This window comes from Cannabis sativa, chromosome 4 (assembly GCF_029168945.1).
Source record: "Cannabis sativa cultivar Pink pepper isolate KNU-18-1 chromosome 4, ASM2916894v1, whole genome shotgun sequence".
Lineage (NCBI taxonomy): Eukaryota > Viridiplantae > Streptophyta > Magnoliopsida > Rosales > Cannabaceae > Cannabis > Cannabis sativa.
The window spans coordinates 7674453-7699685 of NC_083604.1; the positions used below are offsets into that span (position 1 = coordinate 7674453).

The 25233-nt window shown below is 34.7% G+C and overlaps 3 protein-coding genes across 3 annotated transcripts; all 3 read left to right on the top strand.

Moving 5' to 3' along the window:
- The first annotated feature begins 259 nt into the window (after nt 1–259).
- Nucleotides 260–1950, top strand: LOC115712284 (stemmadenine O-acetyltransferase). Its single transcript, XM_030640546.2, has one exon. It carries the CDS (start codon nt 381–383, stop codon nt 1710–1712), a length of 1332 nt encoding a protein of 443 aa, XP_030496406.2. The 5' UTR covers nt 260–380; the 3' UTR covers nt 1713–1950.
- A 13739-nt stretch (nt 1951–15689) lies between these two features.
- On the top strand, nt 15690–19790 carry LOC133036763 (probable polyamine oxidase 5). Its single transcript, XM_061113495.1, has 2 exons — nt 15690–16181; nt 19371–19790. Exons 1-2 carry the CDS (start codon nt 15690–15692, stop codon nt 19788–19790), a joined length of 912 nt encoding a protein of 303 aa, XP_060969478.1.
- A 2592-nt stretch (nt 19791–22382) lies between these two features.
- On the top strand, nt 22383–23165 carry LOC133036764 (uncharacterized). Its single transcript, XM_061113496.1, has one exon. It carries the CDS (start codon nt 22383–22385, stop codon nt 23163–23165), a length of 783 nt encoding a protein of 260 aa, XP_060969479.1.
- Nucleotides 23166–25233: the final 2068 nt, after the last annotated feature.

Below are 25233 nucleotides of genomic sequence, written 5' to 3' on the forward strand. Positions count from 1 at the left end.
AAGCGGCAAGTAAATCAACCAACCAACTATAGGATTAACTACAAGAATAACCCAAAGAAAAATTGACATATATAATATATATAGAGAGAAATATGATGTTATCTTAATGGAGAAGAAAACTAATACATTAATATTATTAATTGAATTAATAACGCATCAGGCTTTTGTCGACTTGCTAATATAGTATAGTATTATATATGATTTTATGATCATTCATTCATCTTGATATATATATAAATACACAAAATCTGTACTATTTTATCTTCTTTTAAGATATATTAGAAATAATTCTTTTATATATAAATTAAATGTAAGGCCATGTATAAATCTACAAAACCTAACTTAGCTATATCATTGTTACGCCATAATAATGTGATAAAATGACTAGTACTAAGGTTGTCGAAATTGAAGTAATATCTAATGAGATTATCAAACCTTATTCTCCAACCCCAGATGATCTCCGCCATTACAAGCTCTCTTTCCTCGATCAAATATCACCCAAAGTTTATAATCCTTTACTCTTTTTCTATGAACTTAAAAGTGATGATCCTAATGATGATCATTCTCACCACAACCTCAACAATAATATGATCAACCACCTCAAGAAATCTTTGTCTAAGGTCTTAACCCAATTCTACCCACTAGCCGGACGATTCAAAGACGACCTATTCGTCGATTGTAACGACCAAGGAGTTCCATTCCTCGAAACCAAAGTCAAAGGCCAATCATTTTCTGAAGCTATCAAAGCTCCAATCCCAAGCGACCACAACAAGTTCCTTCCATTTAAACTCGACGAAGTAGGAGAGTTTGCCCTAGGGGTCCAACTCAACATTTTCGAAAACGGGGGAATCGCCATCGGCCTATGCACGTCCCATAAGATCGCGGACGCTTTGTCTTGCATCATGTTCGTCAAAACATGGGCGGCCATTGCTCGTTGTGACGACCAGACACATGACACGATAACACAACCCGAATTCATTTCGGCCACACTCTTCCCACCCAAGGATATGGGATCTTATAATCAAAATATTGGCATAACAAGAACAGACATCATAGCTAAGAGGTTTGTGTTCGACGCTAGGGCAATAAAAGCTCTCAAAACGAAACTAATTAGCGACGAGATCAAAGCCCCCTCGCGTGTTGAGGCCTTATCATCTTTCATATGGAGTCGTTTTGTGGCCGCAACATCCCCCAATTCGGAGAAACTTCACATTGTTATTCACCCCGTGAATCTACGGCCGAAATTCGATCCTCCTCTCGAAGATCATCATTTTGGAAACTTTTATAGGTCTGCCTTTACGGTTGTTCCTTCGTCCAGTGTTGGAGAAGATTATTGTGGTCGTGAGTTGGTGAAGCGTATAAGAGAGGAAATAAAGAAGATTGATAAGGAGTTTGTGGAGAAACTAAAAGAGGGTAATGAAGAACATTTTCATATGATTAAGGATAATTGTAGTAGCTTCGTCAGAGGAGAAGTTGTTACGTTTGCCTTTACTAGTTTGTGTAGGTTTCAGGTTTATGAAGCTGATTTTGGATGGGGTAACCCTACATGGGTTGGGTGTCCTGCCCTAAATTTTCATAACGTGACTGCTTTCTTTGACACCAAAATGGGAGATGGAATTGAGGCCTATATTAGTTTGAAACAAGATGATATGGCTAAGTTGGAGGCTGATAATGAGTTTCAAACATTTGTTTCTCCAATATTACTATACTAAATATATTGGGTACTATTTTTTATAACTAGCTATAGTTATTTAATTAGGAGTGTTTACCTAAGAAAATAGACGTTGGCAGGATATTATTATTATATAATCTAGAATATGTTAATTTGTCAGCTAAAAGACAAAAAAAAAAAAAAAAAAAAGTTTGTAAAACTTATTAAGCTTTGTAGTACTGTTGTATATTTTATTAATTATGACTGTCCAAATATATATTGCGCAATGTGTGTGTGTTTTTTTTTTTTTTTTTCTGTAATTGAGTAAAGTTTTATTTCTCAAAAACCACTATATATAGACAATGTACAAATTGGTTGAGCATATATACTGAACTTATCAAACCACAGACTATTTTTTAAACTAGTTTTCTCTCGATCGAAAACCTATCACAAATTGTTTTGTTAATTCTACTTATTACGATTACTTTGAATTGTATACATCTTCCTCTCCCATAACATGATATTTCGGGCCTCCCAAATGTAGTAAACTATAGAATTTAGAGTAGCAATATGAACTTCACTAGGTAATTTGGTGTGTCTACACCTTTCTATCCATTTCAAACTAATTAATTGCTACATTGTTTATGTGTGCACTGTGATATATAATATGAATAGACTACTTCTCTCATTAATTGGTTTTGAGATGAAACCTCATTCATTTTTATCCCAAATTCTAAAATATAAGAGCCACTTGTGATCTGTTGTGAGTTCAAAGTGCCACCGATCTAAAAAAAGCCATTTGTGATCCGTTGTGAGTTAAAATTCTGCCGCGCGGTGCAAAAAAATACTTCTGTGGTCTCCCCTTTAACCCTCCATTTGGAACTTTTCGGCTTATGTGTGTCAATTTCTAGTGTTGGGATTTTTTACCTGTTTCAAAATCTATAATTTTTCTGACATGTTTCGAGTAGAGATCTCCTTTAATTTATATATTTATATATTGATATTGAAGTATTTATTGATATTAATTAATAATTTCATGTTATAAATATATATAGATTTATAAATGATATAATTATTAATTAATATATATAGACGGTAACCTTCTTTTTTTTTTTTAAAAAAAATAGCTTAAATAAAATTATTAATTAATATAATTAATAATAATAAAATGATAAAAAAATATGAAAAATAAATAAATATTTATAAACCTAATAAAAAATAAAAAAAAATAGAAAATTAAGAAGAGAAGAATTAATAAAACTATTTGAAGTGATTTTAGGGTGTCACGTCACCGCCTCATATACTTCTTCTTTATATATCTATACATTAATTGATTGATGATTGATATTTTGATGGTTAAATATTTTAAATTATAGTAATATATAATGATATATGGATACATTAGTTTAGATTTACATATTTAATTATTTTCTTATAAAAGATAATAAAAAACAGAAATTTTTAAAATACAATAAATATATTATAGATATAAAAATTTATATAATGAATACGTATAGATATATTAAATATATAGATTAATATTTATAAAGTTATAATAAAAAAAAGAGAGAGAGAGAGAATTAAGGAGAGAATAATAATATTAAAAAATTAGTAAACAAATATGGCATTAATCAACTAATTAAAAAAATTAAAAAATTGAGAGAATTAAGAAGAAAAAAGAAAGACGACTTTAAAGTGACCGTTACGTCACCGTCTCATACTTTTCCTTTATATATATAGACAGATAGAAAAATAATTATTAGTTAAATTATTTTTTTTTCTGTTTTCAAATATATAATACTTTTATTGAAGTCATCTCTAATGAGAAAACTTAAATTTAGTGTTAAATCAACACCAAAAACTACTATTTAACACTAATTTTTTTTTTCAATTTCAATCACAACACTAAAAATTACACAAAATTGTATATTATTTATTATTCTATTATTTTATTAATATAATAATAATATTTCAATAGTAAGTGATTTCTCTTAAAAATATTATTTAATTATTAAAAACTTAGAAAAAATAGTGTGGTCTACAGAAAACCTACTAAATTTGGTGGGACACTGTAGACAAATCTATTTATAAGTATAGTTGTAGTGTCTCGTTGGAGTAAATATACTGTGAAACTACACTATATTTAGTGTTTTGAAGTCCAATTAGAAATGCCCTAATACTATTGTTTTTCTATATATGTATGTTATAGTGAGATTTCTCTCACCTAGAAACTCGAGACCAGACTCTTATCTAGAAAACACGTGTACTCAGATTTTCCAATGAAAGCTAAGACGTCTGTAAGAGACTCCTCGAAGTTTTAAACCTCGCTCAAGATAGAGTCAGCGAGATACAGCGGGCATGACCAAAGTCTGAACGCATGATTATAACTCGTATTATGCGGGACGAGAGAATAACTCGCATGTATCCAGGTATGTGCAAGTATCCTCTCTATGTTCTTGCATAAGCATAGAGATCGACTCTCTATAATGCGAGTTGGTCCCGATCGATGACCCAACAGCCTTGATAAACCAATATAGACTCGCATGTCTAGGTTCTATCAGCTCGTCATACGATGTCCACAAAGGCGACTACATAAGAATGCAGACATCCTAAACGCAATGAAGTGTTAGGCCCGCGAGCTTAATTAACATTAGAATATGAACAGTCAACTCGCATGTTAGAGGTCGCATACGTTGCTCAATTTAGTAACTGCTATTCATTTATTGATGTTTACGTTATTTAGTTTAGTTATGTAATTCAATGTGTAAACGGATTGACAATAAATACAATCTTTGTAATATAACTAATTGGACACCTGCTTTGTATATAAAGGGGTGATCCACCGTGAAATGGGACCTACGAAAATCTTGCTACAGTGGACTAAGCAGACCGTGATCTGACTGAACCACTATAATCCTCTATCTTCTTGTTGTTTCCAGTTTTCTGTTAAGCATTCATATTAACTCGAGTACTCGCCGTTCTAGGTTGAATACTCGCAACTGTTCTTCAAGAAATTTTCTTATTGTCATTAATATTATTACATATATTCGGTGTTGCGAATTTTACTCGACAATGAAAGCAACTTGCATTCCATCACAAGTCCTTGGCCCTTCGCAGTGTGGGGGATCGACTTAATAGGCGAACTACCTAAAGGAAAGGGCGTAGTCAAATATGTTGTAGTCGCAGTAGACTATTTTACAAAGTGGGCTGAAGCCAAAGCACTCGCAACCATTACAGCAACTAAGCTGCGCGAGTTTGTCTACAATTCCATAATCTGTCGATTTGGCATCCCTTATAAGCTCATCTCAGATAATGGAAAGCAGTTTGATTGTAAGGAAATGCGACAATTATGCGACGACTTGGAAATTAAAAAAGCATTCTCTGCAATTGCTTACCCGCAAAGCAATGGACAAACTGAAGCAGTCAATAAAATAATAAAGCACACCATCAAAGGAAAACTCGAAGAGAGTAAGTGGGTATGGCCAGACAAGCTTTCGCAAGTTCTATGGTCATACAACACGACTCCTCGATCCACGACTGGCGAGACTCCTTTCTCGCTCTCTTATGGATGCGAGGCCATGGTGCCAGTCGAGATTGGGGCAGGTTCCTTACGAAGAGACGTTTTCAACATTTCACAAAACGAAGAAAAACACTCGTTCTACCTCGACCTTTTGGAAGAAAAGCGCAATCAGGCTCACCTGAAAAACGCGACTTACCAGCAACGAACCGCAAGATACTTGAATTCCAAGGTCAAGACAAGAGTCCTGCGAGTAGGAGACTTGGTCCTTCAAAGAGTATGCCAAATACCAAGAACCTAGCACATGGGGTCTTCGGGGATAATTTGGAGGGACCGTATCTCATCGCAGAAAAGATTGGTGACGCCACGTACCGACTCGCAGAACTCGATGGTACTGCGATTCAACGGGCTTGGAATGGCGAGAGCCTAAAATTCTATTATCAATAGTTCTCGCATTTTCTAGTTTGTACTCGCCTTGTATTTATACTTAGTCATTTTTATAAAAAATCCTAAGTATATAGGGGGTATATACCATGATGTACTATTGATCATATAAAGGAAACTTTTTCAAGTTTGAAATTTTTCAAGTTTCTAAAATTTTCTACTTATTACACCAAGTTGTAATTAAAGTCGCGATTAAAATATTATTGATAACAAACGCGAGTACCCGTGTACTGCGAAAATACTGTAAATAGATATCCCCGCGAGGATATAAAGTCGTTCAAAATAAACATAAATGTAAATTTGTCTAAGTACAAGGCGCGAGTACCCTTGTACTGCATAAACAAAAAAAAGGATAGAGTCTAACACAAGTAAATGTTAAAAGAAAAGGAAAAGTTAAGCATTAGGAGCAGTAGGAGCAGATCCATCCGCGACTTTGCTGACGGCTTCATTCTCGACTTCTTCAGCATCCGCAACCTCAGCCTCCTCGGGAAGATTCCCTCCACCGCCTTGAGTTTGTGTGGGTGACATGGCGCGAAAAGCCTCAGCCATTTCAGCGGCTTCTGCTCCGAGGATTGAAAAGTCGAAGTCTGGAATTTTGGAGAGAGTGGTGTATATGTAGTCCGAGACCGCCTGGTCATACTGCTTCTTCCCATTCTCCTTCTCGGCCTCCAAATTGCGAGACATCTCCTCGATTTTCGTCTGAGCACTCTTAGCCTCGAGCTCGACTTGCTCCTTGGCCTTGCGAAGTTCCTCGAGCTTTTTATCCTTGGAAGTCGCATCTTGTTTCAACTTCTTAATGTCCTCCAGAAGCTGAACGTTCTGTCTTTTCATGAGTTCGACCTCCTTCGATCCGGTAACAAAGGCCTTCGAGAACATGGCAATGAACTGCAAAGCTAACTCCGCAAAGCGAGGCAACAGCTCCTCAGCAAGAGTCTTGTCGATCTTCGATTGGAATTCATCGCTTACGAACTTCTCTTGGAGAGTCAGTATGTTGCGGACTCGGACAGCTGGGTCAATCACGACCTTCTTCCCTTTCTCTTGTATGCCCTCAGCTGGCCTCTTGGAAGAATCCGCGACAGGGGTAACCACCACATCGCTCTTCCTCTTCTGAGGAACGATAGGGGAAGTTGCCGTTGTTCCAGATTTTGGCTTGCGATTAAGAATGGGTGCGAACTTTAAGAAAGTCATCTCTGCGAGGGCAAATAAAAGATAAGTATAAATAAATTTTAAGGCACTAGTTAATACACGCGATATGTTACCTGATGATGGTCTAGAAGTTTGTTTAGAGAGGCGTTTATCTATTCGCTCTTGTTGCTTCTCAGAAGGTTCCTTGTACACCGGCTCTCTCTGAAGACTTGCGTTCTCTGGAATCAGCTTATGTTCTCGCAGCTTGGCAGTCGTACACAATAATCGCCAGTCGCGATCTTGTACAGGAAGGCTCCCGAGAACTTCAGCTGTCTCTCTGCGAGTCGCGTCGAGTGCAGGTCGAGCTGATCTATCTGTGAAAATAAAAAGAGCAAGTTAGCATGAAATCTCAAAATAACTCAAAAAATGACTAAGTCAGGAAACATGCGATATACTAGGTTCACGGTTAAAGCACTTCGATTTCCAATCTCCCATATTGGAAACCATGCCTTCCACCCCATTAATCTCAGAGGTGGCCCACTTGCTGAAGCAATAGAAACCGTTGTGGAGGCCTACGCTCTTTATATCGTAGAAGTAACTGAACTCTTCTACTGTGGGTGCCCTATGTACATACTCCATATACATCGCATAGAATGCTAGGGCTGTGCGATAACTGTTGGGGGTTAATTGAAAAGGGGAAACGTCGTAACGCTTGAGAATGGCCGCAATGAAAGGGTGAAAAGGGATCGATACCCCACATCAAAGAATGGGTATTGAGATTACCACATCCTCTGTGGGAATGATCGCAGGATTGGTAAAGGAAAGGTGCGCTCTCTGAGTAGGTTTAGGTCGTAAAGAAGCAAGTCGCAGAAGGTTCAGTCGCGTGAAAGTGGTAAGATCTGATTTGGTGACCCTCGAGACCAAGTCCTCGCATGAAAAGGGCTCGTTCAACTAAGTGTTTTCCACCGAATCGGTCCCACTTCCTTCCGCATCTTCTTCTTCCTCGCCTGACTCTCGGGCTGGGGCCGCCCAATCATCGTCCATCTCCTCGACCTCGACGTCAGGAGCATGTCTTGAATGGACAAGATAATCACGCGCTGACACCGTAAATTTGCTGTCTCGGATTTCAATAGTTCCTGGTTCAGCGAGCTCTTGCACCATGCTTTCAATGTCTGCAGAGGACATCGGGCCTAATTCTGCATCTCCGGCAGTTGCGATCTCCTCTTCCGAGATCAAAGTTGGGATAAAACTGTCCTCCCGTTGGTCCTTATCTCCATCAAACGCATTGCCTCCTGAGCCAAGCATCTGGCTATCCGACAGATCGCTCATCTGAAAGATAGAAGATCTTTTCAGCGTGGTTAATGTGCGAAAAAACAAAGTAAGTGACCTCACCCGCATATAAACTATAAAATCATCTTGGTAGGATGATTTGAATTCTCGCGAAAACTAACCATCCCACCAAGACGCGAAAAGTCAGGTGTACGAGTAGAAGGATATCTCAAAAAACGGCTGGGTGTATCCCAGTAACCTAAGCGACATGCGTTTTCGAGCATGACCCTGAAGTGACTGGGAAACACCCACCGTTTCGAGGAACCTAACTAATCACAACCTACGAGTATGTCACGCGTCTCCAACTGGCGATGCACCTCAAAAAACGGCTGGGTGTATCCCAGTGACTCAAGGGGCATGCGTTCCCGAGCATGACCCTGAAGTTACTGGGATACCCCCACCGTTTCGAGCAAATCTGCCTGCCAAAGAATGCGCTTATCAAAACATTGGCGCATGCTGCAAATGGCTGGGCGTATCACAGTACTTCAAGGAACATATAATCGCGTGTATGAGCATTAGAATACTGTGACACGCCCACCATTTGAAAGGCTTAACCAATGTTCCCACAACAAAATATACAAAGTACAAAATCCTAAAGTTTTAAGCAATGACTAGAAATGATAAAATCTCTGTGAAACCTAGGATGAACAGACATGCGAGCATTCGAAGTGTTCATCCGAATACCCGCCTGTATTCAAAAGATAAAGATGCGATTAGTCAAACATTCTTCCTAAAGTCCACGGTTATACAAATTTCAGGTCATTTTCCCTAAGATTACCCAGTTCCATACCAAAAAACATAGTCCTATATGTATTTCCTACAAACATACATTCCTAAAAACCCTCAAGATACCCAAAACCCAGAAAAAAGCATTTTTTCTCCAAAACAAAAATACAATAAAACTCGAAACTAACCTTTAGTTTTGGTAAGTTGTTCCTGCGATTGCTCTCGATAACTCCTAAGGTTGAGGAAATTCTAGAGAGAAAGGTAGAAATCTGGGCAAGGTGTGAAAATCTCTTCGAAGTCACTGAGAAGGAGGGAAGAGGGAAGTTAAGAAAATGAGGAAAAATGAGGATTTTGATTCGAATCAAAGGGTTTAAATACCCTATCCCTCATTAATTGGGATCACGACACGTGGCAACCAGAATGCCTAAGGTCACCCAATCTAACGGCCAATAATGGCCACGCCTACACGAAAACCGAGGAGTTTTCTGACGTGGTATCATAAATGCAATAAAAATACAGCCGTCATTTTTTGAAACCCTCGAAGGGACAACCAAAGGTCACCTCCTCGTGACAACCTTTCACCTGTCTCTCGCGTATAGTTTCCCTTGTGACCGCACCTGTCACGTCGCGAAACTAGGGGCATGTGTTATAGTGAGATTTCTCTCACCTAGAAACTCGAGACCAGACTCTTATCTAGAAGACACGTGTACTCAGATTTTCCAATGAAAGCTGAGACATCTGTAAGAGACTCCTCGAAGTTTTAAACCTCGCTCAAGATAGAGTCAGCGAGATACAGCGGGCATGACCAAAGTCTGATCGCATGATTATAACTCGTATTATGCGGGACGAGAGAATAACTCGCATGTATCGAGGTATGTGCGAGTATCCTCTCTATGTTCTTGCATAAGCATAGAGATCGACTCTCTATAATGCGAGTTGGTCCCGATGACCCAACAGCCTTGATAAACCAATATAGACTCGCATGTCTAGGTTCTATCAGCTCGTCATACGATGTCCACAAAGGCGACTACATAAGAACGCAGACATCCTAAACGCAATTAAGTGTTAGGCCCGCGAGCTTAATATTAGAATATGAACAGTCAACTCGCATGTTAGAGGGCGCATACGTTGCTGAATTTAGTAACTGCTATTCATTTATTGATGTTTACGTTATTTAGTTTAGTTATTGTAATTCAATGTGTAAACGGATTGACAATGAATGCAATCTTTGTATAACTAATTGGACACCTGCTTTGTATATAAAGGGGTGATCCACCGTGAAATGGGACCTACGAAAATCTTGCTACAGTGGACTAAGCAGTCCGTGATCTGACTGAACCACTATAATCCTTTGTCTTCTTGTTGTTTCCAGTTTTCTGTTAAGCATTCATATTTCCAACTCGAGTACTCGCCGTACTAGGTTGAATACTCGCAACTGTTCTTCAAGCAATTTTCTTATTGTCATTAATATTATTACATATATTCGGTGTTGCAAATTTTACTCGACAACAATATAATAACCAGCAACTTATATATTAATACTATTTTTTTTTCAATATAATACACGTATAAATACTATTAATATACAATCCAATATAGATATATATATATACTTATATAAACATTATGGGCCATGAAGTAATGCTACATATATATGTGAGTTGGCCATGTGACCAACGTGCTAGAAATCTAGATATCTTAACGTTCCAAGTAATATATAAGATGTGAGTTTTATATTTTAGACTAATTAGGATTTTTTTTTCCTCGAATTTCGACAAATATCAAATTATGTCCTTAAATTTTTTTGGCCGTTAAAAATTCTCGCTGAACTATTGAAATTGTTAGATTTAAAGACTTTTGTCTAATTTCATTCAATTTTACTGTTTCAGTGATTGTTTATGTACTAAATCATATGCTCCTTAAACTTTGATATCTACCAAATCATACCCGTCAAACTTTGATATGTACTAAATCATGCCCCCTGAACTTTCATTTAGAATTTTTTTTACTAAAATTAGACAAAAGTCCTTAAATTTGACAATCTCAATAGTTCAGGAAAAAATTTTAACGGCCAAAAGAGTTGAGGGGACATAATTTAGTACATGTCAAAGTTGGGAAAAAAAAAATCCTAATTAGCTTATATTTTAATTTAATAATATAAAATACTATTAATATTAATAACATCATATATCAGTATAATATCAAATACTTTAATATACTTAATGGCAACGTTCACACCATGCTTAAGTATTAAATTCAATTAGTCAAAGACGTTAAGCTGTAACTTGAGTGATAGTCTAAACTATGATTTTTCATTTTCTTTGTTTCATTCTGAATAAGTGAGCTACCTATAATATATTCTTTAAGAAAAAGAAAAGAGATAATTACGTATTACAACGTCTATTTCAAAGTATTTATGATATTATTTTTGACTATTTAATTATTTCAAATACCGCTAGGATTCTCTTTCAAAACAAAAAAATACCGCCAGTATTCGGTATTAATTTTGACACGGGGGTCGAGATTAAAAATGAATCTCAAAAGTATTTATTTTCTTCTTATTACTTTATATATATAACTTCACCTTCTTATTTCTTTTTCTTTTATTTTCTAGCTGGGAGCATATTATAATATTTCTTTCTCTTTCTTTCATTATTTTTCTTTTTAAAATATCAAAAAGTTTGTTCCAGCCACAACATTTATTATATGGATTCAAAAATAACACTATTGTAATCTATTTTTTAAAGTTATTATTTTAACACGTGGGAAACATATATTTTGTTACTATCTCTAAAAAAGACAATCAACATTAAAAGTAACTTTTTTTTTTTTTTTATATTTTGTTAAAAAAAATAATAAAACCTAATAAAATTCAAAATAATATCATAAATTACTTTGAAGTCATTTGTTATGTTATATTTAAAAATGAGCATATCATATACTAATAACAAATTTATTTAATAAAATAATTTGATATATTAATAGAAAAACTTATAATGTTACTAAATAGTATCTTAAACATAATAAAATCAAAAAAAAAATATTTAAAGTTGTGTTTAGTTATTCCAAGTCTTAATTGGTGATGTAGTTTATAATAAATTTAGAAGTTTTGAAAGTAATACAAGCATATAATTCGTAAAAAAAATTAATTACATTAAAAAAATTATTATATATACTAATTTTATAATTAGTTATATAGTATGTGCTTATACTTTATTAATAATTTTTTAAAGTAATAAAAACGTTACTATAAAAAAGATAACGTAAAAGTATCTTAACATGGTATTAATGAAAACTAAATTTTTGTAAGGTAATTGATTGTGTACTGTTTAAGATACCATTATTCTTATAAGTTTTTTAAAATACAACAAATGAAAACTAATTGGTATGCTTAGTTTTATTTAAGTTTATAGTTTAGTTACTTGTTTATTGATAAATTGTAAAAGAAACTATCAATGAGTGACTTTTTTAGTTAAAGGTAGTAGATAATTTTTTTAAAATAAATAAAATAATAATAATAAAAATACAAAGTCGTGAGATGTAAAAGAAAGAGACAATCAGACAAAGCACTTATGAAAAAAGTAAGAATGGGGAGACAAATAATTTTAAAATAAAAATAGATGAATACAAGACACAAAAAAACGATTGAGATTATAGGAAATAACTGAAAATAAAAACGATTGGATCAGGATTATAGGAAAAGACAAAAAAACTTAAAGGTTAAACTATCAAACATTGATTTCAGTATAAGCACAGAGGAGTAAGGACAGTATTTTATAAGAATTATTTAGGTCAAAGATATTTTTATAATTATTTACAAATTAACGTATATAATTGAAAATCTCCCAAAAGAAAATCAGTTACCTAGCTATCTAATTAATATATATAAATTAAAACTGCATATTTTACCTAAAACAATTAATTAATTTTGTACTCGTATATTATCAAAGAATAATTAATCAAAAAATTAATATAGACAATATAATTATTGTAACTCACGTCATTTCCATTAAGTATAGATCTAAATGCATGTAATTAGATAATGCTTGAGGTATTAAAAATAATTTTATATATAGTCATTTAAAAAAGGAGAATTACCTTATATACTGTTTTTTTAACTTTTTTTTTTAAAAAAAATTTACGGTTTGAGTTTCCAAAGTGGTTGCAGCGCTAGTTGCAATAGGGGTTTTTGTACGATTTTTTGTTGCAGCGCTAGTTGCAATAGGGGATTCTATGTAGAATTCCGTAAAAATGCAAGAAAAAAAAAACTGTTTTGAAGTGCAAAAATGAAAAGGCCCATTTTTTTAATGGGTAATTTTCATAAATATGGGAATTGAGGGTATAGTTTACTTTTTTATGGCATAAATAAATAACACAAAAGGGTTATGAATTTTTATTTTTATTTTTTTTTACATTTATATGGTTTTTTTATGACATTTTTGTAAAAAAAGTAGAAAATCCCATATTTGTAAAATAACAATAAGTTTTGCCAGAAAATTCGCCGGCACTAGAAATTCGTCGGAAAAGTCGCCGAAAAAGTCGCCAGAAAAGTCGTTGGAAAAGTCATCGTCACCGGAAAAGTCAACGTCGCTGGAAAAGTCACCAGAAGTAAATGTCTCAGATATAACTAAAAATATAATCAATTATACGAATAAAAACTAATAACTCAAACCGGTTATAATTGAAATATAACCAGTTCTGTAACATAATAAATAAATATAAATAACATAAAATAACTCAAACAAGTTATAATTAAAATAGAACCAGTTCTATAACAGTGTTATAATGAATAAAAACAAATAACACGAAAGAACTCAAACGGGTTAAAACTAAAATAGAACCGGTTATATAACATAATGAATACAAACAAGTAACATGCAATAACTCAAACTGATTACAATTAAAAACAAAGAAGAAATCAATTCCTAAAACACTGAAATATAAATTAAAAACAAAACTAGTTTCACAATAAAATACTTCATAACACATAATAACTCATAAAACCGGTTATAATTTATTTTTATTTTTTTAAAAAAAAAGAGGGGATCAAATGTCTCAGATATAATAAAAATACAGTAGAACCTCTATTCAAGAATACACTTGGGACCAAGTAAATTATATTCTAATTGAGAGGTTATAACTAAATAGAGTTACACTAGGAAAAAAAAATTAAAAAACTAAAAAATATCAATGTAATAATAATAACAATAAATAATCATTAATACTATATTATATTAAAATTATTTTAGAGTAAATATAATGTCCATACATATATTATAATTTGAAATAAAATTATTAATTTTACATAATTAAATTTACAAAATCTATGTATATATTTTATTAAGATGTAATTATTCTTATATAGAGGTAGACTTTGTTAATAGAGGACTTAGAAAATGTATAACTAATTACAATTTAAAGGTTATTCTTCTTTATAACTGACCCAAATTGGGACTTGATTTTTTTTATAACAAATTAGAGGTTATTCTTGAATTGAGTATGCTTAAATAGAGGTTCTACTGTAGAACCGATTCTATAACATAATAAATAAAAATAAATAGCACAAAATAACTTAAACCAGTTATAATTAAAATATAACCGGTTCTGTAACATAATGAATAAAAACAAATAACACTAAATAATTTAAACTAATTATAATTAAAATAGAACCGGTTTTATAACAATGTTATAATGAATAAAAATCAATAACACGAAATAACTCAAAACCGATTATAACTAAAATTGAACCGGTTATATAACATAATGATTACAAACAAGTAACATACAATAATTTAAACTGATTACAATTAAAAAATAAAGGGGAAATCAGTTCCTAAAACATTGAAACATAAATTAAAAACAAAATTAGTTCTACAATAAGAAACCTCTAAACACATAATACCTCATAAAACCGATTTTAATTTTTTTAAAAGGTGAGGATCAATTTGAAAAAATACTGAGGTATAAATATGAAAATAACCAGCTCCATAACAAAATAAATAACACATAATAATTAAAAATATAATATAAAAAAATTGGTTATATTTATCAACTAGTTAAAAATTTGATAAAAAAAAAAACTAGTTTCGTAAAGCAACTAAGATAAAAACTCACACACAAAACCAGTTAAATAAAACAAATCAATAAAAAATTGGTTCCTTGAATTAACTAAATAAAAAATCAGTTCCAGAAAAAACTAAATTAAAAACTAGTTTCTAAAATAAATACTCCAAGAATTAATTTTTGAATTGATTAAATAAAAAACAAGATGACAAAAATTAAAATAGACTCTGTTCCACAACAAAATGACTAAAAACAAATAACATATAATAACTCAGAAACCGGTTATAATTTAAAAATAAGAGGGAATCATATTAAAAATAAAACATAGAGACGTAAAATAAAATAGAACTGGTTCCACAACAAAACGAGTAAAAATAAATAACACACAATAACTCAGAAAGCAAGTTATAATTAAAAGGGAAATTTGCGGCAAAAGTCCCCAAAAAGTTCACGTTGATACAGATTAGTCCCCAAGGTCCAAAAATAGCGGCAATAGTCCTCAAGGTCACACTTTTTATTTGTCCGTTGGTCTCCAAGTTAACAGATCCGTTAAACCCAATTCAAATGCCACGTGTCGAAATATTATTGGTGGATATTATTATTTTAATTTAAAAAAATAAAAATAAAAATTAATAAATAATTTTAAAAAAATTTCTTTTTATTTTTTCTTTTTCTTTTTCTTTCTTTTCTTCTTCGTTTTCTTCTTCTTCAACCCAACCTAATCAGCCCTAACCTCACTCCAGCCAGCCCTAACCTCACTCCAGCCCCAAAACCCAGCCATCCCGACTGCTAACTCCGGCCAGCCCTAACCTCACTCCAGCCCCGAAACCAAGAATGGTGGCCAAGAAACCAAGAATTGTGATTATTGGAGCAGGAATGGCGGGTCTCACGGCGGCAAACAAGCTCTATACCATGGTTGGGTTCAAGGACTCGTTCGAGCTCACCCTCGTGGAAGGTGGTTCGAGAATCGGTGGCCGGATAAACACGTCGGAATTCGGCGGCGACCAGATTGAGATGGGGGCCACGTGGATCCACGGCATTGGGGGAAGCCCAGTACACAAAATAGCTCAGGAAATTGGAGCACTCGAGTCGGAGAAGCCATGGGAGTGCATGGACGGCTCGTCGGAGGATCCGACCCGGTTCACGACCGTAGCCGAAGGCGGGTTAGAGCTGGACGGAACGGCGGTGGTCGAACCGGTTTCGGGTCTGTTTAAGAAGCTGATGGACTACGCTCAGGGGAAGCTGGTAGAAGAAGGTGGTGATAGTGCGAATGAGTCTTTGAACTACAGCCAAATAGCGGAAAAAGCTTTGAAGACATGTATAGAAGTGAATGGTTGTTGTTGGGGTTGTGGGTTGTGGTGGTGCTCTGGTCACACTTTGTGGCTGATTAGGTTGGGTTGAAGAAGAAGAAAACGAAGAAGAAAAGAAAGAAAAAGAGAAAGAAAAAGAAAAAGAAAAAAAAAGAAATTTTTTTAAAATTATTTATTAATTTTTATTTTTATTTTTTTAAATTAAAATAATAATATCCACCAATAATATTTCGACACGTGGCATTTGAATTGGGTTTAACGGATCTGTTAACTTGGAGACCAACGGACAAATAAAAAGTGTGACCTTGAGGACTATTGCCGCTATTTTTGGACCTTGGGGACTAATCTGTATCAACGTGAACTTTTTGAGGACTTTTGCCGCAAATTTCCCTAATTAAAACATAAGAGAAAATTAACTCCAAATATACTAATAAATAAATTCAATAGAACCGGGTCCACAATAAAATAACGAGATGACCCAACCACACCTAGAACCTAACACTGATACATAAATTAAAGCCAGTTAAATAAAATAAATAAATCCAAAACCGATTTCTTGAATTAACTAAATAAAAAATCGGTTCCAGAAAAAATTAAATTAAAAACTATTTTTTGAAATAAATAATTCAAGAATTGTTTTTTTCAAATGACTAAATCAAAAACTAATTGAGACAAATTAAAATAGAACTGGTTCCACAACAAAAGGACTAAAAATAAATAACACACAATAACTCAAAAAATCGGTTATAATTAAAAAAAAAAAAAAACAGCTCCAAAAATACTAATACATAACTAAAATAGAACTGGTCGGTTCCACAATAAAAGGAATAAAAATAAATAACACATAATAACTCAAACCGATCATAATTAAAATAGAACCAGTTATAATTAAAGAGGAAATTAGTTCCTAAAATACTTGAACATAAATTAAAAAAAAAAAACACCAATTTCACAACAAAATACCTCATAAAACTAGTAATAATTTTTTTTAAAAAAGACGGTAAGAATCAATTCTAAAAAATACTGAAGCATAAAATATGAACAGAACCAGTTCCATAACAAAATAAAAAAAGTAAAATAATAATAACACACAATTCAAATATTATATAAAGAAGTGAGTTATATTTGTCAACTATTTAAAAAATTGAGACAAAAAAATTAGTTCCGTAAATCAACCAAGATAAAAATATACACACAAAAATCAGTTAAATAAAATAAATAAATAAATGACTGGTTCTTTAAACTAACTAAATCAAAAATCAGTTCCCGAAATAACTAAGGTGGCGCTTGGTAACACTTTTTTAATCAGTTTTCTGTTTTTAAAAGTGGAAAAGTGAAAATATTTTTCAAAAACATGTTCTATAAAACTGTTTTTACTTTCTAATTAATTTTATAATTAGAAATCAAAATTTTTTTTTTAAAAAAAAATCACTTTCAAGAATTTTTTAAACAGTTTTTTTTTCGTAATCAATCTTTTGGATTACGACCCGACCCAGACCAAATCTCCTCCCCATGGCCCTAACGCTGAACTCGACTTCTGATCCGAACCCGAATCCGACTCCGGACCTAGACCCGACTTAAATAAAATCAAAAAATAAAAATAAAAATGAACTTTACATAACACACTTTTGTTTTCTGTTTTTAAAATTGAAAAACAAAAGTTGTTACAGAACGCATTTTTATTTTTTAAAAATAAATTTTTTAAAAACAAAAATTTTACTTTCATTTTGTGATTAAAAAATTGAAAAACAAAAGTGTTACCAAACGACACCTAAATTAAAAACTAAGTCCATCAATTAATTAAATCACAATATATATATAAATGTTTTGCATTGAATGAATCATCACAATGAGACTGCACTAGACACAGAATATTCCCACCCATGAAGTTCTATAATTTAACATACCCATCACCCCGACCAAACCAGATTTCCTTTTGGATCCAAACAAAAAGCACATACATAACTTCAAATTTTTGGTTTGTTGTTATATAAAGGGAATACAACAGAGGTAGACAAGGCTGTAACTTAACCAAGACTCTTAAAGAATAGTCTTTGTACAGTTAAGTTAGTTATAATTTGTATTTAACTAACTGATTAAACACCAAACCAAGTAGACCAATCTAATGGGTTTGAGTTGAAGAAATCACTAGTCCTCACAGTTGGATATTACATAAGACATGTCAAATAAGAAAGAAAGTGTAACCAACCAAAGATCACATTGTATTGATCAAAGCAAGGTTACAAAAGACTAAAAATAGAAAATTTTCTTCATCAAACATTACAAAAGACCCATCTTTCAATTCAAGAAAAATCAACATAATTCAGCTTAAAACCAAAAAATTCAACATACCCAACTCAAAATAAGGTATTCAAAATCTATAAACCCACACAAAAAGCATAAATTTCAAACCTTCAGAATCCATAGAGCATCAATGGCTTCCTTTAAAATTTCAGGACCTTCCTCCATCTCCGACGACTCATAATCAGACCACCACTGCCTCTTCCTTCCATTGTAGAATCCTTCCTCGTAATCTTCTCCTTCTTTGTCTTCGTCTTCATATTCATCTCTTTTGATCACTGTGAAATTAAAACCAAATCTTTGAGCACGTCTGGTCTCGAAATTGGAATCCCATCGACGGTAGTGGGTCTGACATGAACGCCGACAGTGGTAGTAAGAAACCCAAGGAAAGCTGCTGATTGCTTTGATATAGGGGATTTGTTTGAGCCATTGGCTTCGTTCAAGACCTCGATCGTCGAATGTTTATGTGTGAAAATGAAAAACGAAAAAATTAAACTAAGCTGAAAATTTACACAAAAACACTAAAATATGGGAATCATAAAATATATTATAAAAATATGGCAGAAACCACAAAAAAGTAAACATTGTTAAAATTTCATAACCCAAATGCATTAAAAAAAATGCCATAATATGTTTGCCTCTATGGTGAAAGGCATCAGTGTTACTTAGCACTATGTTATATGTTAATATCGCTATTAGTTCAACTAAGTATCGGGTCTTATAATTTTTTCTTTGGTGTATTAAGTATTTCGATAGTACTAGTCTTGTCTTTTGACATGGTGTGAATTTGTTGTTTTGGTTTCGTTCCTTGTCTCTTTTGTTTTGGCTCTTGTCTGTTTTTTGTTTCGTTCTTGGTCTACTCTTTTCAGCTTTTACTGTTATGGCTTCTTCAAGTTCTAATTAGGGGCAAAGTGATCTGGATGCTGAAATCACACTGGACTTTGAAGATTATGGTAGACTTGCGTTAGATATGGAAGAGGATGAGGAAGAATATGATGTCCAGTGGTGTCTTGTTGGGCAGTTTTTGAATGCTGGAATTATTGATGTTCAAGCCATGAAACATATGATGGCTTCTCTATGGAAACCAGGGAAGGGGCTGTATGTGAAAGAGTTGGATCAAAATCATTTTTTGTTTCAATTCTACCATGAAATTGATATCAAAAGAGTGATTAACAGAAGTCCATGGACGTTCGAAAGGAAGCAGCTTATTTTTGAAAGGTTGAAAGTCGGAGATAACCCACGTTCGATCCCGTTAAATCAGCTTGACTTATGGATCCAGATCCATGATTTACAACACGGGTTCCCAACTGAACGTACACTGTAGAGGATAGGCAACTATATTGGTAAGTTTATTGAATTCGATGAGAATAATTTTTCTGGTGTTTGGCGTGAATACTTTAAGATTCGGGTAACTATCAACCTTGATCATCCATTGAAACGTCGCATGAAGATTCGCCGGTTGGATAGTTCGGAATGGTTCTGGGTGAATTTTAAATACGAACATGCTCCAACATTCTGTTTTATATGTGGGATTATCGACCATGCTGATAGAACTTGTCCGATCATTTTTTACCTCCCAAAAGAACAAACTGTAAAACCGTATGGAGCCTTTATGAGGGCCACGGTTCAAAGGCAAATTAAATTAATTGGCTCCCAGTGGCTTCGGTGTGGTAGGATGGATAGAGGCGATCGGACTGAAGGTCCTGGTTCTTGCTCTGTCGGAAATAATGGAGGTCCGACTACGGCTCCTAGTTCAACAGGGAAGTTCGACTCATTGATGGTGCATCGTGAAGAAGATCGGGGACAGGGAGATAATCGTGGGATTACGGAGCCAATAATGGTGCAGAAATGGGGTCCTGATTTTGAGGAGAATATTGAGGGGAATATTGATGTTAATGTGGTCAACCACATTGACGTGGATATGCATGGAGGTGGAAATACAGATTTGACTATATCTGAACTTAAAAGGAAAAGACCCAATTATGTTGTGCCTGGAACTTTGGGCTCACAAAAAAATAGTATTTCTGAAAATGAAGAAGTTTTGGTAACAAAAAACTTGTTTGGGGCGGGTCTGGATGCACAGACTCGACAGGAATCATGAGTACTTTAAGTTGGAACTGTCGGGGGCTTGGGAATCCTCGGGCCATACAGTTCCTGAAGGATATTGTTGTCCAAAAGAAGCCTAAATTTTTTTTTTCTTTGTGAAACATTATGTGGAAAAGCTATTCTTGAAAGGGTCCGAGTATCTTTGGGCTATGAGGGCTTATTTGTGGTGGAGGCCCGTGGGCATAGTGGTGGACTTGCCATGTTATGGAAAATAAGGAAGAGGGGGAGATTTTTGATTTTTCCGACAAGCATATCAATATTCTCACTCATATTCCAAATATGCCTACTTGGAGACTTATTGGTGTTTATGGTGAAACAAATAGAAGTCAAAGAGAGAACACTTGGGGTCTTATTCGTCAACAATCAGAAAATGCTCGTTGGCCATTTGTGTTCATTGGGGATCTCAACAATGTTACTAGCCATAGTGACAAACATGGAGGTCAGCCTTATCCCGAGCGATTGATCCAGGGATTTTGTCATGTTCTTTCGGAGTGCAATCTTGTTGACATGGAGCTTCATGGCCACCCTTACACGTGGGAGAGAGGACGGGGTACATCTAATTGGACCGAGGTAAGACTTGATAGAGCTTTGGCTTCACTTTCTTGGCTTAATAATTTCTTGACTGCCAAATTATTTAATCTTCATGCATCCTCGTCAGACCATTGTCCAATTTTTTTGGACCCTATTATTGGAAACATATTTATTGGGGTGAAACATTTTCGGTTCGAGAATGCTTGGTTGAGAGAACCCTATTGTCTCCAAGTTGTTAGTGATTGTTGGCGTGAGTATGACACTTTTCCTCTCAGTTCAAAAATTTCTAAATGTGGCGAGGTCCTTGCAACTTGGGAAAAAGAGATAACTGGTAATTTTAATCAACAAATCTCTGAATGCAAGAGCTTGATTCGGCGATTAAAAGGGAAGAATGATCAAGTGTCTGTTGAGGCCCATCGCATAGCGGAAAAAGATCTTTTTGAAGTGCTTACTAAAAGGGAAGTGTTTTGGAAACAACGCTCCAAGCAACTTTGGATCAAAGAAGGAGGTAGAAATAGTAAGTATTTCCATATTTCAGCGAGTGCTCGTAAACGTCAAAATACGATTCATAAGTTACAAGATGAGAATGGGAGTTTGCTTGATTGGGAGTCGGGTTTGGGCGATCATATGGTCAGTTTCTACACTGAGTTATTTTCTACTTCGGGTAGTCTTCATACTGATATTCTTGAAGATATTACCCCTGCTATTACTTCAGAAATGAATACTGATTTGTTGGCTCCGGTTACTACTGAAGAAGTGAGAAAGGCCCTTTTCCAGATGCATCCTGACAAGTCTCCTGGTCCAGATGGTATGACTCTGGGTTTTTTCCAGAAGTGTTGGGACATAGTGGGTTCGGATGTGGTTCAACTTGTACGAGAATTTTTTGATTCCGCATTTATTCCTGAAGCTTTGAACAATACTAATCTGGTGCTCATTCCTAAGAAGAAGAATCCTGAAAGGATGGGTGATCTTCGCCCAATTGCTCTTTGTAATGTGGTCTATAAGGTCATCTCTAAGGTAATGGCTAATAGACTCAAGTTGTTTTTGACTGATATTGTCTCTGAGAACCAGAGTGCTTTTGTTCCTGGTAGACTTATTACAGACAACATTTTGGTGTCTTTTGAGATAATGCATTATCTTAAAAGGAAAAGCAAGGGCAAGGTGGGACAAATGGCTTTTGAAGTTAGACATGAGTAAGGCCTACGATCGAGTTGAATGGTCTTTTCTGGAAGTGTTGCTCTTGAAGCTGGGGTTTCATCCCAGATGTGTGCAGTTGATTATGGCTTTGGTTGTTTCTGTCCGATACTTGATCATCTCGGGTGGGCAACATTTGGGTCCTATCGCTCCCTCTCGGGGAATACGTCAGGGTGATCCTTTATCCCCTTATCTTTTCATTATTTGTGTTGAGGGTCCTTCTTCTCTCATTCGAAAATATGAAACTAAAGGGTGGATTAAAGGTTGTCAAGTTGCTCGGGGGGCTCCTCACATCACTCATATGTTTTTTGCCGATGATAGCTACCTTTATTGTCGGGCTCTAGAAAGTGAAGCACAAAGGATTATGACACTTCTTGAGAAGTATGAACTTGCTTCTAGTCTGAAAGTGAATCGTCAAAAGTCGTCCATATTCTTCAGCAAGAATACTAATTTGTCTACTCGGGACAACATTTGCTCTATTATGGGGATGCATGAAGCTAGAGATGATGGCTTTTATTTGGGGCTGCCTAACATCATGAAACATAATAAAAATGCGGTGTTAGGATTTCTTAAGGATAAAATGAGGAAAAGAGTTGAAAGTTGGGATAGTAAGTTTTTGTCTCGAGCGGGAAAAGAAGTGCTTATCAAATTGGTTGCCCAATCTCTACCAAACTATACTATGAGTGTGTTTCTAATCCCAAAAGGAATCTGTGAAGACTTAGAGCAATTGATGAATAAATCAGGTATACATTGGATGAAGTGGGACCGAATGTGTGAAGCAAAGGATCAGGGAGGGATGGGTTATCGTCATCTACATGATTTTAATATAGCTCTTCTTGGCAAACAAGCGTGGAGACTACATATGTAACGCCCTAAATAATTAGGCACGCTACCCAAAAAAAATTCTTATGAACCCTAATCCCCTAATCGGGATTACTAATTAAAATAGCGCAGAATTTAAACTTTTATATTAAACAGACTGAAAATAAACTTTTAATATATTTAAACTTTTCAAAATAGTTGGGATCCCAAAAAATATTTACAAACTTATTACAAGTTCTTTCTTACTAGCTGTCCTAAGCGGCAAAAACAGAATACAAAAGTCAACACTGTTAGACCCATAACCCGCTTGGTCTGAAGTGGCGTGAACATGTACATTCTTCATCCTGCTCCTGAAACTCATGACTGATTAGCTAATGTCTTACCCTTTCCTGCACAGTAGAGCACCCGTGAGCCAAGCCCAGCAAGACAGTATAAATCATAACAAATATAATATGCGCATTCACATATATGTCTGTATAGCACAAACCTAATCACTATGTCAACATGCCCAATTATGTCTACATGGCGTAGACCTATGTGTTGCGCTCACACATCTAATTGAATCTACGTGACGTAGACCCACGTGTTGCTCTCACACGTCTAAATACATTAAGGCCTTAGGAGTGGTTCATCTCGGTTATGTGTACCGAGTCCAACCTGATTATTCCTTGAGCGCATAATCCTTAAATTTCATTTCAATTAACAAGGCATGGCATTTATACACATATTCTACTAGAGTAATAACCCTAGGCTAACAAACAGTTCCTATTAGGGTAATAACCCTAATCCCGGTTACAATAACTCACATATACCAAATTCACAAAAGCGCCACTGCGCATACTCTACGTGCAAATTACTGTCTTACCTGTTGTCCAGCTATAGAAGAAGATTCTGAATCCCCGGGTGCTCCTGATCAGTTGCCGATAATCCTAGTCACACAAATTCGGGATAATTCATACTTAGGGTTAAACCCTTACTTTTAACTCAATCAAATTCAAGCATGGCATTTACAATTCCGATAATCATACAGATCTCGGAACGAGCTTTCCAACGATATAAAGAACTCCCAAATCGGAGTTCAGAATCAAAAGTTACAAACTTTGAAAAATCAACTCAAAACTGCCCAAAAACACGAGGGCGGGCCGCGGCATGCCCCATACCATGCCGCGACACCTGGGACAAAACCCAGGTTCCACCAAGAGGGGCGGGCCGCAGCATGCTCTGGCCCAGGTTCCACCAAGAGGGGCTGGCTGGGGCATGCTCCAAAGCATGCCGCGGCATCTGGGTGCAGAACCCAGAAACCAGCAAGTTTCTCTTCGAATTTCAGCCCAAAAACTCAATCTTTTCTTAGAAATTTCACAACCAAATCACAAATTTGCATATAGGATTAATAGCACATACTAGATACTCATTTATCATATTACATGCATCAAAATCCCAGAATTCAAATTGCTCAAAAACACTCAATATCATGCTTAAGATTAACAAAACCTAAGCTCAAACTCAAGAACTTCAAAACCAAGCTCTTCAAACCAATTCCAGCAATTAAACACTAAATTTTACACCTGAAATTTTAACCTAGAATTACCAATAATCTCAGCCCAATTCAATAACAAGCATACAACAAGTCAAACTCAAATCCACTCCAAGATAACACTAAATCACCCAGCACCTTTCTTTCAATCAACCAACTTCAAATCAACAAGTTCTTCACAAATTTAAGCTTTGAAAATGGAAAGGGGTGAAAGAGAGGGAGAGGGTTCGGTGAGAGAGAGAGAGAGAATACCAGAAAAATACAATTCATTTTCTCTCAAAATCCAATAAATTCAATTTAACTCAATAATGGTCAAATGACCATTTTGCCCTTAGGGCTATAAAACATACATATTCATTTTCAAGGTCATAAATGCCATTTCGCACCCAAATATTGCCAAATAAATTTTAGATTATCACATATCAAATAAAATGCCAAATAATCAATTCAATTTACATTTCGGGCCCGAACCCGGTTCGGCCCAAAACTCCCAGGTGTGACTATACCGCGCCAACCTGTCAGAACACACCTGAAAAGACAACACAGGCATACTATATAATAATATAGTTCTATTAAGCAT